Genomic DNA, 12,501 nt, shown 5'->3' on the forward strand with positions numbered 1-12,501 from the left:
GGCCGTGAACAAAAAAAAAAAAAAAAAGTTGCGCAAGCGCAGTGATAAAATTCTAAGCAGGCGCAAGCGCAGTAAGGTCTGTGAGCGGAGGCGCAGCAGGCGAGAGGAAGGGTCTGTGGGCGCAGGCGCAGTAGGTGGTTAGTTGGGGCCTGCACAGGCGCAGTGGCATCTGCGGTCTCTGTGGAAACGGAGTGGGCGGCGACCGGAGCTGGGACCGGGGCCTGGTGACGGGGTTTTCCTTTCTCCTTCGCGGACTGGGGCTGGTGGTAGTGCAGTGAGAGCGCTCGGCGGTGGTACGGGAGATGCCCCGGAAGAAGCCCTTCAGCGCCAAGCAGAAGAAGAAGCAGTTGCAGGACAAGCGGGAGAGAAAGAGGGGTGAGAGGAGGGATCTGGGGGGGATGTTAATTAGGATAGGCTGAGCCAGATGTGGTATTGCTCCATCGCATGCTGGGAGGTGACTTGGGGTTTTTCATTTTACTTATTTATTTTGTTTGGGGGGGAAGATGTTTGCTGCGCTTGGAGAAATTGGAACTACAAGTCCCAGCATGCACCGCAGGGTAGAACCAGGACCGACTTGGCCTGTCTCTGCCAACCTGGAGCTTGTTGGCCGCTTCCCAAATATGTCTGGGGGGGGCCCCCCTCACAGCCAATTGTGTGTTTTTTGTTTTTTGAGGTATCCACAGTGAAGTTGCGTATCTATTGTGGATATCCTGAAAACCAGACTGGCTGTGGGATCACCGGGTCAGGTTTGGGAAGTCCCGAGTTAGGAGGATGGGTCCTTACTGGGGAGAGCCGAGTGTGAGGTATGCAGTTTCGGAGGGGCGGGGGCATGATCCTTGCAAAGACAGTGTCCATCAAGCCCAGCATCCTGTTTCCAACAGAGGCCAAAACCAGGCCACAAGAACCTGGCAATTACCCAAACACTAAGAAGATCCCATGCTACTGATGCAATTAATAGCAGTGGCTATTCCCTAAGTATAATTGATTAATAGCCATTAATGGACTTCTCCAAGAACTTATCCAAACCTTTTTTGAACCCAGCTACACTAACTGCACTAACCACATCCTCTGGCAACAAATTCCAGAGCTTTATTGTGCATTGAGTGAAAAAGAATTTTCTCCAATTAGTCTTAAATGTGCCACTTGCTAACTTCATGGAATGCCCCCTAGTCCTTCTATTATTTGAAAGTGAAAATAACAGAGTCACATCTACTCGTTCAAGACCTCTCATGATCTTAAAGACCTCTATCATATCCCCCTCAGCTGTCTCTTCTCCAAGTATTTCCCTGTCCGCTAAGGGCCTTCCCATTTTGTGTCCATGGGGAAAATGTTTAGTAAGTAGAGTCCTAAGTTTGTACCTGAGAGAATGGAGGATAAAGTGATTTACCCAAGGTCACAAGGAGTGTCAGGGAGATTTGAACCCTGGCTTCCTAATGATGCTCTAACCACTAAACTACTACTCCTCTCTTTCAGGATCCGTAAAACAAATTAAATTTGGGGTAAAAGATGAACAGGATTAAAATCCTATGAGCAAATTGATTTGCATGGCTGAAGTTTTTTGTGTATTTATTGCCCATAGGAACCTAAGGATCAGCTTCTGCTGGGTTTTTTTCCATATTCATGGTAGTGCTTTTTTGTAGAACTTGGTTTCTGGGAGGTCCAGATAGAGCAGTTGAGATAGCAGAAACTTCTGTGGTGCCCCAGTAAGACCTGGGAATATTGCATCATGCTTTACCTATAGTGGTGCAAAACAAACATTTGCTCTCTCCTTCCACTGTTCTCCATTTCAGTCTCAAAAGTAGCATGTTGATGTATTGTATTAGCATCTGTAAAGGCCAAAAACACGGCCAATACAGTAAAAAATGCAGGACAGCGGGCGCTCTGTGTTATGTGCCCAGGTACCTCTCTTGGGCACGCGATTCTGTATTTAAATGAGGTGGCGCGCTAATAAGGAGGCTCTAGCGACAATAGCGCATCCCTAGCGCCTCCTTATTAGCGGTAGAGGTGGCTGTCAGCAGGTCAGACAACAGACGCTCAATTTTACCGGTGTCTGTTTCTGAACCCGCTGACAGCCACGGGTTAGGAAAATGGATGCCAGTAAAACTGAGCGTCCGTTTTTCTAACCCGCAGACCGGCGGGCAGATTTTTTTTTACTTTTTTTTTAAACTTTGGTTCATCTGACTTAATATCGCTAGGATATTAAGTTGGAGGGTGTACAGAAAAGCAGTATTTTCTGCTTTTCTGAACACTTTACCGGGTTGTTCAGAAATGCATGCCCTTGTGCAGGCGTTAATTTCTGAACATAAAATGTGTGGCTCAGTATCCTGGGGATTAACTAATAGCCTCATCAACATGCATTTGCATGTGATAAGCGCTATTGGTTTTCAGGGGAGGGGGTTGACTGCGCGTTTGACACGGTAAACCCCTTACTGTAAAAGGGGTAATAGACGTGCATCAAAAATGCACGGCCAATTGCAGGGTAAATGGTGAGCTCGGCCGAGCACACCTTACTGTATCGGCCTGAATAGCTGAGTGGTGGATGGCATACTTGGTTTTTCTAGAATGAACTGGCTGGATTGCCGAGGCTTAATCCCCTTTAGGGGACACACTCTGTTCTTTTATACAGTCTGTGGTATTTGAAGGCAGAAGTGTAAATGTTTTCTTTAAGGCTGTTTTCAGATGCATGATGCTAAGTGCCTTTTTTTTTTTTTTTTTTAAAGACTGTAATTAGCTTTTCTGTTGTGTTAAAGGGGAACTGCTTTTTTCCTGGTGCATCTTTGCAAGTTTCTTTGTTCTGGAGAGTTATGCCTTTTCCAGACATTTTAGATATGTCCTGCAACTAGTCTGAATTGAGTCATTGTCATCGAAACAGGCAGATAAGATCCATTACCACCATGCTCTCTCTGCTTCTCCTGCCCCGCAGAGCCATCCACTCTTTGCCCATTTGCTTAACTTGCTGCAGTACCGCAGACTGTGTGTCCCTGGCTTTACTCTGTCTGTAGGGTAGCTTAGCTCATTCCAGAGATTCTCCAGTAAGCAGTTATGTGATGCTGGAGTGGTGCAGAAGACCCAGAACTGACCCTTGCTGCAGAGTGCCTGAAACGTGGCTCTCTTCAGTGGCTGGAGCTGTGTCTGAATAGTAGGTACCATTATTCGCCCCCGCACTCTCCTCCTCTTCCCTTTGGGAAGGGGGCGGGGGAGTGTGTCTTGTTGGGTATTGGGTAAAGTGCAAACATTTCAGCAGGCTCTTCTAGTGCTCTCACCAGGTGCAGACTTGGTGATCCTCGGTGGATTCTGCACACTCAGCAGCGTCTTGTGTCCCACTGCATGTTCACTGCTTCTGGAACTGGTAACCTTGCAATGCCCCTTGCAGTGAGCGAGAGAGAGAGCGAGCAGCACTGCATGCAGCCTAAGTCACATGAGAGAAGCTTATTTCTCTTTGCCCTCCCAGTATGGCCTTGTCATCAGGCAGCCATCATGTGCAGTCCCTTTTCTTACTCATTCACATCTTCCAGCATTCTTCCCAAACTGAGGGAGTTCTTGAAGGAAGAATACTACTATTATTATTATTATCACTTCCCTAGCGTTTCTTGGTGTATGCAGTGCTGTTCAAAAGCATAGAGATTATCTCTGCTCAGAAAACTTACAGTTTAATCAAGGCAAATATATAGGGCAAAAGGAATTCCATTTAGTAAGCGAATGGTTAAAATCACTAGGGCTGTAAGCGGGATGATCAAGGGTCAAGATTTAAAAGCAGGCTCAAAAAGGTGGAATCTAAGTCTTTAATATAAACGCGTCGGGCGTAAGGAAAGCCTTCGCGTGATCATCATTTTTCTGAGATTGTATTTAATATATTGTGGTGGTGTTGTAATCCGCCCTGATCGCTCTTTGAGTGGAGCTGGCGGAATATAAGCCCTTGAATAAATATGATGAACGCTTCCAAAGTGATTGTACGTAGGGAAGCTCAGACCTTTTACACAGTCCCTGCTGCTTTTTCACAGCAGGATGAGTAACATGATTGGGGATGGGAAAGGTTTGGTTTTTAAGTTTCTGTGCACACATTCTGATTTTCTCACCTCTCTCTCCCTGATACTTGAACCTGATAGCTCTCCCTGATGGGGTGGGGTCCAGCTCCAACAGCCGGAGTGGTAGCCGTGACCGACGTGAGGATCACACAGACACATCGGACAGCGAGTCCCTCTCTGCGCATGTCCTTAAGATCAACCAGCAGCCACAGGTTCGCCGACCAGGAGAGCGAGGATATGACGCCAACAGGTACAGCCCTGGCCAGAGAGGGGGAGATGGTCCTCCCTGAACGTACATAGACTTCTCCTCCTCCTCCTCTGCCCTGCAGGTACCGGCTGCACTTTGAGAAGGAAAGCCGGGAGGAGATTGAGCGGAGAAAGAAGGTTGCCCGGGAGAAGGTGCTGGAGCCTGTGCCAGAGACTGAGCTGGAAGTAGATATAGATAGTATCTACAAGCCAGGATCTGGTGAGTGATCCCGGAGGGGAGAGAACAGTGCAGCTGCCAGAGTCACGCGGCGGGGACAGGATGGGCAACCCACAGTGCTGATGTCCTCTCTCTTCTCCCCCTTGCCACAGTGCTGGACTTTCCCAAGCGCCCACCGTGGAATTACCAGACCAGGAAGGAGCAGCTGCTGGCACAGGAGGAGAAGAGCTTCCAGGCCTACCTGGAAAACATCTACAAGAACTTCAAGCCCAGCCAGCTCAGCTACTTTGAGCATAACTTGGAGGTCAGTCACGTCCTCCTGTCTCACATAAACCTAGCATGTGTTGGCAGATGAGGATCACTTGGTCCCTCCAGTCTGCCCATTTTTTGCAGCCCACTGTGCCGTCACACATCCCTTCCGCCGTTATTTTCTTGTTCATTTTTTTTAGACATGGCGTCAGCTCTGGAGGGTGTTGGAGATGTCGGACATCGTCCTCCTCATCACTGACATCCGGCATCCGGTAAGCACAGGAATCCCACACCTCATTGGGCCCTAGGGGGGGGAAACCGTAACGGGAAAGGGGATGCAGCTTCTCACGGAAAGTGAGATGGTCTCGGATCTGCGCTCTGCCGGAAAGTGCGGTGTTCTTTTGAGCTCAGATTGAAGAGATTGTGCCGCATGGTGAAAGGAGCCCCCAGGTATGGTCAGGACAGTGCAGAGAATGAGAGGGTGATGTCTTGTACACAGATTTGTTTTGCTATTTCAAGGTGGGACCCATTTTTTTTTTTAAAACTCCCTTTGCCTGCCTTCCAACTCTCCGATCTGCCACTTCCTGTGTGTAACCGTGGAGTGAGGCACTCCAGACCCCAGCTAGCTATGACCCTCCCCTTCTTTTTCATCCTCTACCCAACCAGGTCATTCACTTCTCGCCAGCATTGTATGATTTTGTGACACGGGACATGAAGAAGAAGGTGATTCTGGTGCTGAACAAGATCGATCTGGCCCCGCCGGCCCTAGTGGTGGCCTGGAAGCACTACTTCCAGTCCCGTTTCCCCGAGGTGCACATAGTCTGTTTCACCTCCTACCCCCAGGAGTCACAGGATGAGCGGGACCCCAGCACCGGTAAGGCACGTCTCATCGGCCAAAATGCACTCTGTCCTAGCGTGTAGCCAGATGGATTCAGGACCCCCATGGGTTGTGCGCTCCCCTGCCAGCAGCTGGAGGCGGTGTTAGGTTTCAAAGCTGACGTGGCCCTGCAGTGACCTCATGGGGATCGCCGCACCTTTTGGAAGAAGAAATTTTACCTTTAAATTGGAGAAAAGATGGAGCCCCGCTCTCCTGCGCTGATACCTAAAGGTCCCTCCCCTAGTTGAGAATTCCTGAGGCGATTTCCGAGATCCCTCAGAGCTGTGCCTTGGTCCGGTAGCCGGATAAGGTAACAGAAAGCAGTTACAGCGCCTCTCGCCCAGGAGGGGATAGCGATTCCAAGAGATTACGGGTAAGCCGTCGCCCAGTCCCTAGATCAGGGCATCTGAATTCTTCCTGAGGGGTTGAGCACCGTTAGGTTATCCGTTTTTAATCGCATGTTAATCAAGCTTTTTCACTAGCACTCACGGTGGCTTTTGAAGAGGTCACTGCAGGGTGACGTCAGCTTTGAAACCTGACTGCGTCTCCCTCTGCTGGCAGGGGAGCATAAACCCATTGGTCCCGAGTCCATCTGTCTGCACAAAGGAAAACAAGATTATCAGGTAAGTAACTTCTCCATTGCGTGGGTATGCGTAACTACTAAAATCCCCCCCACTTACACAGTCAAAACGACGTACGCAGACGTCGGTGGAAAACTGTGCGCACGTGTACGCGTGCATAGCCGGTTTTATACCGTGCGCTCATAAAATCGCTGCATCCATGTGCTCCTGCCCACAGGTCTTAAAATTCTCGGCCTGGAGTTACATACGGGAGGGCAGGAGAAGGAAGGGAGACCAAAATCCCTGTAGGCGAGGTTCCAGGGGATTTGTGCTTCCTCTGACCTGCCCGGTGTGGTTTTACTGATGTCTGCGTTCAGACCCCATCATGCAGCTCGTGGGTGCGTCATGGCCTCGGGAGAAGCTTCGGTATCTGTTCCCAGGACGCTGCTTCTTTCGGCTTGACAGGCATGAGAGTAATCATTCCTGCTTTCTTTCTTTCCCCCTGCAGTGTTTAAGAAACGTCGGAAGAGGCGGCGAGGCTGGACCACTGCCATGGGACCAAACCAGCTGCTGCGAGCCTGCGAGGTGATAACCGCGGGGAAAGGTATTCAGAGGAGCTGCGTCTCTGGTATTAGAAAGTGCCCCGTTCTCTCACCCCAGCGTCCCTGCGTAACAAGATGAGGGACGTCGCGCTCTGCCGCCGTGAGAGCAGATCACCAGTTCCCCTCCCCAGTTATTTGCTTAGGCATCACAGCATTACTTCTTTGGCCAAGGGACACAAACCATGGGCCTTCTGGGGGTGGAAACTCCCATCCCCTGCAGCATCCCTAGACCTAATCTGATCTTGAAATAAGTAAAACTCGAGAGCTCCGTACTCCCCTCCCCCCAGCCTTTGTACCTGAGCTGACTAAGGGAGGTGTGGGATTCGAGGCGGTGCAACGCTCCTAGTCCCGGCCTGAGCTGATGCAGAGCAAGGCCCCAGATCCCCAGCCTGGTCTGGGCCTGCAGCCATCTCGGGATAACACGCAGCGGTGTCGTGAGTTCCTGGGGCCCAGCTGTGCCTGGGATATCAAGCCTTCTCTTTGATCCTCTCCCCTCAGTGGACCTGAGCAGCTGGAAGGACAAGATCTGCCGGGACGCGGCCTGTGCACGATTCGCCGGCTCCTCCTCGGAAGAGGAGGACGATGAAGATCCTCCCGTGCTGGTGGAGCATCAGACTGATACCGCCATGGAGATGGAGCCTCTCCACCAGGAGCTGTACCGGGACGGTGTGCTGTCCATCGGCTGCGTAGGTCGGTGGCGTGACTTGGGAGAGAGTCTGCGGGCGGACGGCCTGAGGTCTGGGCTTCACTCATCCACTGCCTTCTCTTCCACCCCCTCCCCCCCCCAGGTTTCCCAAACGTTGGCAAGTCCTCCCTCATGAATGGGCTGGTGGGCCGGAAGGTGGTGAGCGTGTCGCGGACCCCTGGCCACACCAAGTATTTCCAGACGTACTTCCTGACCCCGACCGTCAAACTCTGTGATTGCCCCGGCCTCATCTTCCCTTCCCTGGTGGACAGGCAGCAGCAGGTAAGGGAGAGCAGTCCCTACTTCCTCCATCCCTCCAGAAACCTAAATTTTCTCTCCTGCCTCCACATTGTCTCCCAGCAGGGGGGGGGGGGGGGGGGGTCCTTGAATTGTTAAGAGCCCGGATCCTCTGGGAGGAGTGTGGGGTGGGAGAGTCTGAGACTTCCACACCGGGAGAGATGCCTTCCACCAACTGGGAACGGTCGTGGGGAGATGAGAGAATAAGCACAATAGGAAACTTTTTTGTCCGAAGGCCCGAGCTGCTGTCCAGTGAGAGGCCCGAGTTCAGACGCCCTGGCCTTCAGGACCAGAAGGCCAGCATTACCGCTGCCAGTCAAACAGGAGGGGCCAGCAAGGGATCCCCAGAGCTGCCCGGGCAGTACCTTTCCGATGGAGGGTGAAAACCAAAAAACAGGAGAGAGATTCACAGGGAGATGTCGCAGTTCTGGTTTTTTTTTTATAATTATTATCAAGACCGAGGCATAAGAGTGTGTGTCTGTATGTGAGGCGCGGAGCCTGCCTCTACTGCAGGGCAAAAGGAGAACTGTTAGCGGGTAACGGCGCCCCTCCCTGGTGCATGGCCAAAGCACATGGCTGCTTACTCCTTCATAGTTGTTGACACAAGGAGGGATTTCTTTTTTTGTTTTTAGCCGTATTTCCTTGTTAATAGAAATATATTCACCCGTAGCTCGGGGCAATTTTTCTTTCGAATGATTATTTCCTCTTGGAGGTCTGTTTTCTCCGCTGCCTCATCTATACCTGGCTTGTTGCAGATCCTGGCTGGCATCTACCCCATATCTCAGATCCAGGAGCCATACACGTCTGTGGGGTACCTGGCCATAAGGATTCCCGTCCCAGCCCTTCTGAAGCTGAAGCACCCGGGCGTGGAGGACCAGCAGCTGGAGGGGCAGCAGCGGGCACATTGGAGTGCCTGGGATGTCTGTGAAGGTAAAGCCCCACCGCCACTGTGGTTTTCAGACCCATCTCCCGTCCTGCCTGCCTGCCTCTCTCTCTCTCTCTCTCTGAGACCACCTTTTCTGTTTTTCCACGGGATGTGCAGCCTGGGCAGAGAAACGCGGCTACAAGACGGCCAAAGCCGCCAGAAACGACGTGTACCGAGCCGCCAACAGCATCCTGCGACTGGCAGTGGATGGACGGCTCTGCCTCTGTATGCGGCCCCCTGGCTACTCCTCCCAGAAAGGTAAGCCCAGCGCTCCAGCAGTGGTGTCCTATTGCCCGGCCAGGCGCTTACTGGTCTCTTCTTGGGAAAGGATATGGCAGACACCAGCCGAGAGTAGATGGGGGGGTAATAGAGAGGAGAAGGCCCATGGGGCTCCCTGCCGATAGCGGGCTGGAGATGGGTGGGGGAGGCGAGCAGAAAGAGGTAATGTGGCTCAGTAGGAAGTTACCGGGCCTGTGGCAAGATGGGGAAAGAGGAATGATGCGTGAAGTGGATTCCCGACCAGGCAGGTGCAGAAGTAAGTGTAGAAAGCCAACCATGAGGTGGGAGGATTGCTCTCCGTCCCCAAGGGTTAGCTCTCATCAGGGAGCCCAGGGCGAGAGGCGTGCCACGAGTTCCCCCCCCTCCCCCCTGAGAGCCGGTGATGGGGCTGGAGAAGGAAGCGTGGGGGGGGGGGAAGAAGAGAGGCAAGTAACAGCTGTGGGAGGCTCCCTTCCTCTAATCCCCTGCGCCTCCCTGCGGCAGGAACGTGGGAGCGGCACCCGGAGACGGCAGAGATCAGCTCGCTGCAGGCTTCGCATCGGAGGGACGGCCGGCGCAGCTCTGAGGAGGAGGAGGAGGAAGAGATCTCCAGCTCCGGGGAAGAGGAAGACGAAGAGAAGGACCGAGACGCGGACGAGGAGGAGGAGGAGGAAGAGCAACCTGCGGAGGACGGCAGCAGAGGCCCCGGCCGGAGGGCAGGGATCAAGGGCAAACCCTCCCACAGAAACCTGTTTGCACTCCTGAGGGAGGACGAGTGTTAAGGGCCGGGGGAGGGGGCCAGAGCCTGGCTCTCCCCGCCCTGCGACAGGACGGTGCTGACCGCCTCCATTGCTTGAAACTGTATGTGCTGTATATTGAATAAAGATTTTTCTATTTACTGTACCTCTCCTCAGCTTTCCCTGGCCCTCCAAACGGCCGAGCCACTCCCAGGCACTCCCCTCCCGTCCCATGCTTGCTGCTTCTCCCCGCACGGATGAAACGAGACTTTTCTATCTCGCAGGCCACGCGTGGCAGACCGGGGGGGGGATCGGAGGGTCTCGGACGAATCATCCCCTGAGGAGGGGATCGTTTTGTGTGTTTTATAAAGTGTGGGTGAGCTCTTCCCATCAAGAAAGGAGGCGCAGCGGAGCTCTGGGGGGGGGTGCATATTGGCAAGCTAAGAGCTGAGTTCCCCCCCCCCCCCCCCCTCCCATCTTCCCTTCCACGCAAGTAAAGGTCATTGTTTCTTAAAGGGAAATATCTGGTTGGCTCTCCCTAATAATCACCCGTACCATTGGCCCACTTTCCTTGTGACTGTGTGCAGTAGGTAGAAGAGCAGCCTGTGCCCCCTCCTGTCCTTTTCCTAGAGGTCGCTTGTAATCGCGGTGAGGTCAGAGCACACGGTGATGTCATTGAGCATTTTGAAAGCTGCCCTAGCATTGGGGAATGACTCCTGGCTCCCCGATCACTTAGTTTGAAGTTGAACAACAAGCCGTTGACTCAATATTTATCTAATTTTTGCAACAGGAAGAGGAAATGTCAGTCACGGCAAATTGTGGAGTATTTTGAAGGCTGCCAGGCCATTGGCTACTGGTCTCAGCCACGTGTAAATTTGGGGATGGAAGGGTGACATCATAAAATGTTCACACATTTTCTTGGTCTAACCCCCAGTAAACCTGCCTTCAGAAAACAGGCCCGGGGGGGGGTCAATAAACCCCCCCCCCCCCCCCAGAAGATTAAAAAGTGCGTGGTGATGCCAGGGCCACTGCCAGTGTTTTGTCTCGCTCGGGCAGTAGCCAACGAGCCCTTCCAGTTTAATTCCAGAGCAGGTCGTGCCTCGTTGCTTGACTGGGAAAATGAAAGCCCCTTGCCTCTTGTAGCCCTGTGCTGTCACAAAGGCTTTTTTAGGAGGCACATTTCGCTGGCTCCCTGGTGCCGCTCTTTCCCTGTAAACCAATTCCGTTTCGTCGTCTCCACCGGTCTGCGGGTGTGAATTCGTCTACGTTTCGTTCATGTCTTCCTACCCACCCTCTCCCGCCCCGGGTATCTCCCCTACCTGCCCACATTGACTCGACTCCGTGCCGCGTCCTGGTTCCTCGCCCTTAAACCACTGACTACCCACTCCTTATGAGGATGAAGACGTGTTTCTTCTTGTAGCTCTGGAGCTTGGGAGGGGTGGTGGTCTTCCTCAGCCCACCCCCCCCCCCCCCCACACACACATCCCCGGCACCAGTTTCCTGGGTTTCTGTAAAGCCACCTCCTTCAGCACTGGAGATCATCATCATTAGGACTTCCCTTTATAAGAAGGCTTTGTAATTTCTTCCCCATCTGAAGCATCCACCCCAGCCTCTGAATGTCACTGCATCTTGCACCCTTCCCAGAGAGGTCATTCATTGGCTTTGAGTGCACCGGCTCGCATTCCTGCTCTGGCATCCTTACCCCCCCCCCCCCCCCCTGCAGTGTGGATCCTGTGGACGGCTTTCTGCATGGACGCGCAGGGCCCTGAAAGGGAGACTCTGGGGCAGAGCGGCAGCCTGTCCACGGGAAGCTTCCAAGGCGACGAGGCCGGGAGAAGGGGGGAGAGAGCTGGGTGGAAGGTGCGGAGTCAACGACTGCCCCTACCGCGAGCTCCCGAGCCCTGCTGGCAGAGGGTGGGGCCCTCGGGCTCCCTCCGGGGCCTGGACTGGGGTGACCCGGCCTCTTGCTACCAGCTCCTGAGGCACCGCCGACTGGCGGCCAACGCTAGAGAGCGCAGGCGTATGCTGGGGTTGAACCTGGCCTTCGACCAGCTGCGCAGCGTGGTCCCTGCCCTGCGGGGCCCCCGAAAGCTGTCCAAGTCAGAGACCCTGCAGATGGCGCTGGTCTACATCTCGGCGCTGGGGGAGCTGCTCCAGCCGCAAGAGGGAGAAGGCAGCCCGGGGTTCCCGGCGGGGGCGCAGCCACAGCCTCCTTACCCTGCAAAGACCGAGTCGGAGAAGGATGTAGCGCACCTGGGGTGGACGAACCATTAATCTTGGGGGGGGGGGAAACTATTACCGCTGCCTCCCCCTCCCCAAGAAAACCAAAAATCCCATGCAACCAGCAATGTTGAGCTGCTTGATGCTGGACTGTCTTGTTTCCTCTTGGGGTCTTCTGCCTAGTTCTCCTTTTTTTTCTTTCTGTATCCTGATCTATGATTTGTTTCTTATGATTTTTTTGCATTCATTTTTTTTGATGGGGGGGGGGGGGGGGGGGATAGGGTGAGTTTACTTTTTTATGACAACTGCACCCTCCTGTTTTCTGTGTGTGCTGTTCCTTTGAGCTGTACTCGTGCACTCTTGCATGGAGGAGGGGGTTTTGATGGCGATCAGCACAGCAGCACCCTGCCTGATATTCCCATATATAACAGTGGGGATGCACTTAAGCCAGACTGTCAGACCTTTTATGCTCTGGGATATGGGGGTGGTGGCAGGAAGACTCCCTTAGTGTGGATGAGAAATGTTCAGATTCCTCCTCCGTGAAGTATTTACTGCGTAAATGACCGGTTCCCTCCCGCGCCCTGCAAATCCGCAGCAGCACTGCAAATGGGGCAGAAAAGAGCCTCCGATGCAGGCGGCTGC

General features: G+C 53.2%; 2 protein-coding genes across 2 annotated transcripts; both read left to right on the forward strand.

Moving 5' to 3' along the window:
- Positions 1-82: 82 nt before the first annotated feature.
- GNL1 (G protein nucleolar 1 (putative)) lies at positions 83-9,805 on the forward strand. The gene is made up of 12 exons (XM_029585274.1): positions 83-375; positions 4,107-4,275; positions 4,355-4,491; positions 4,602-4,753; positions 4,899-4,970; positions 5,365-5,572; positions 6,644-6,739; positions 7,236-7,427; positions 7,526-7,704; positions 8,475-8,649; positions 8,762-8,902; positions 9,407-9,805. Exons 1-12 carry the CDS (start codon positions 303-305, stop codon positions 9,682-9,684), a joined length of 1,872 nt encoding a protein of 623 aa, XP_029441134.1. The 5' UTR covers positions 83-302; the 3' UTR covers positions 9,685-9,805.
- Positions 9,806-9,954: 149 nt separating this feature from the next.
- On the forward strand, positions 9,955-12,064 carry LOC115080833 (twist-related protein-like). Its single transcript, XM_029585275.1, has one exon. The coding sequence runs from the start codon at positions 11,389-11,391 to the stop codon at positions 11,911-11,913; it is 525 nt and encodes a 174-aa protein (XP_029441135.1). The 5' UTR covers positions 9,955-11,388; the 3' UTR covers positions 11,914-12,064.
- Positions 12,065-12,501: the final 437 nt, after the last annotated feature.

The sequence above is a fragment of the Rhinatrema bivittatum genome, chromosome 19 (genome assembly GCF_901001135.1).
Source record: "Rhinatrema bivittatum chromosome 19, aRhiBiv1.1, whole genome shotgun sequence".
NCBI classification, from domain to species: Eukaryota; Metazoa; Chordata; class Amphibia; order Gymnophiona; family Rhinatrematidae; genus Rhinatrema; species Rhinatrema bivittatum.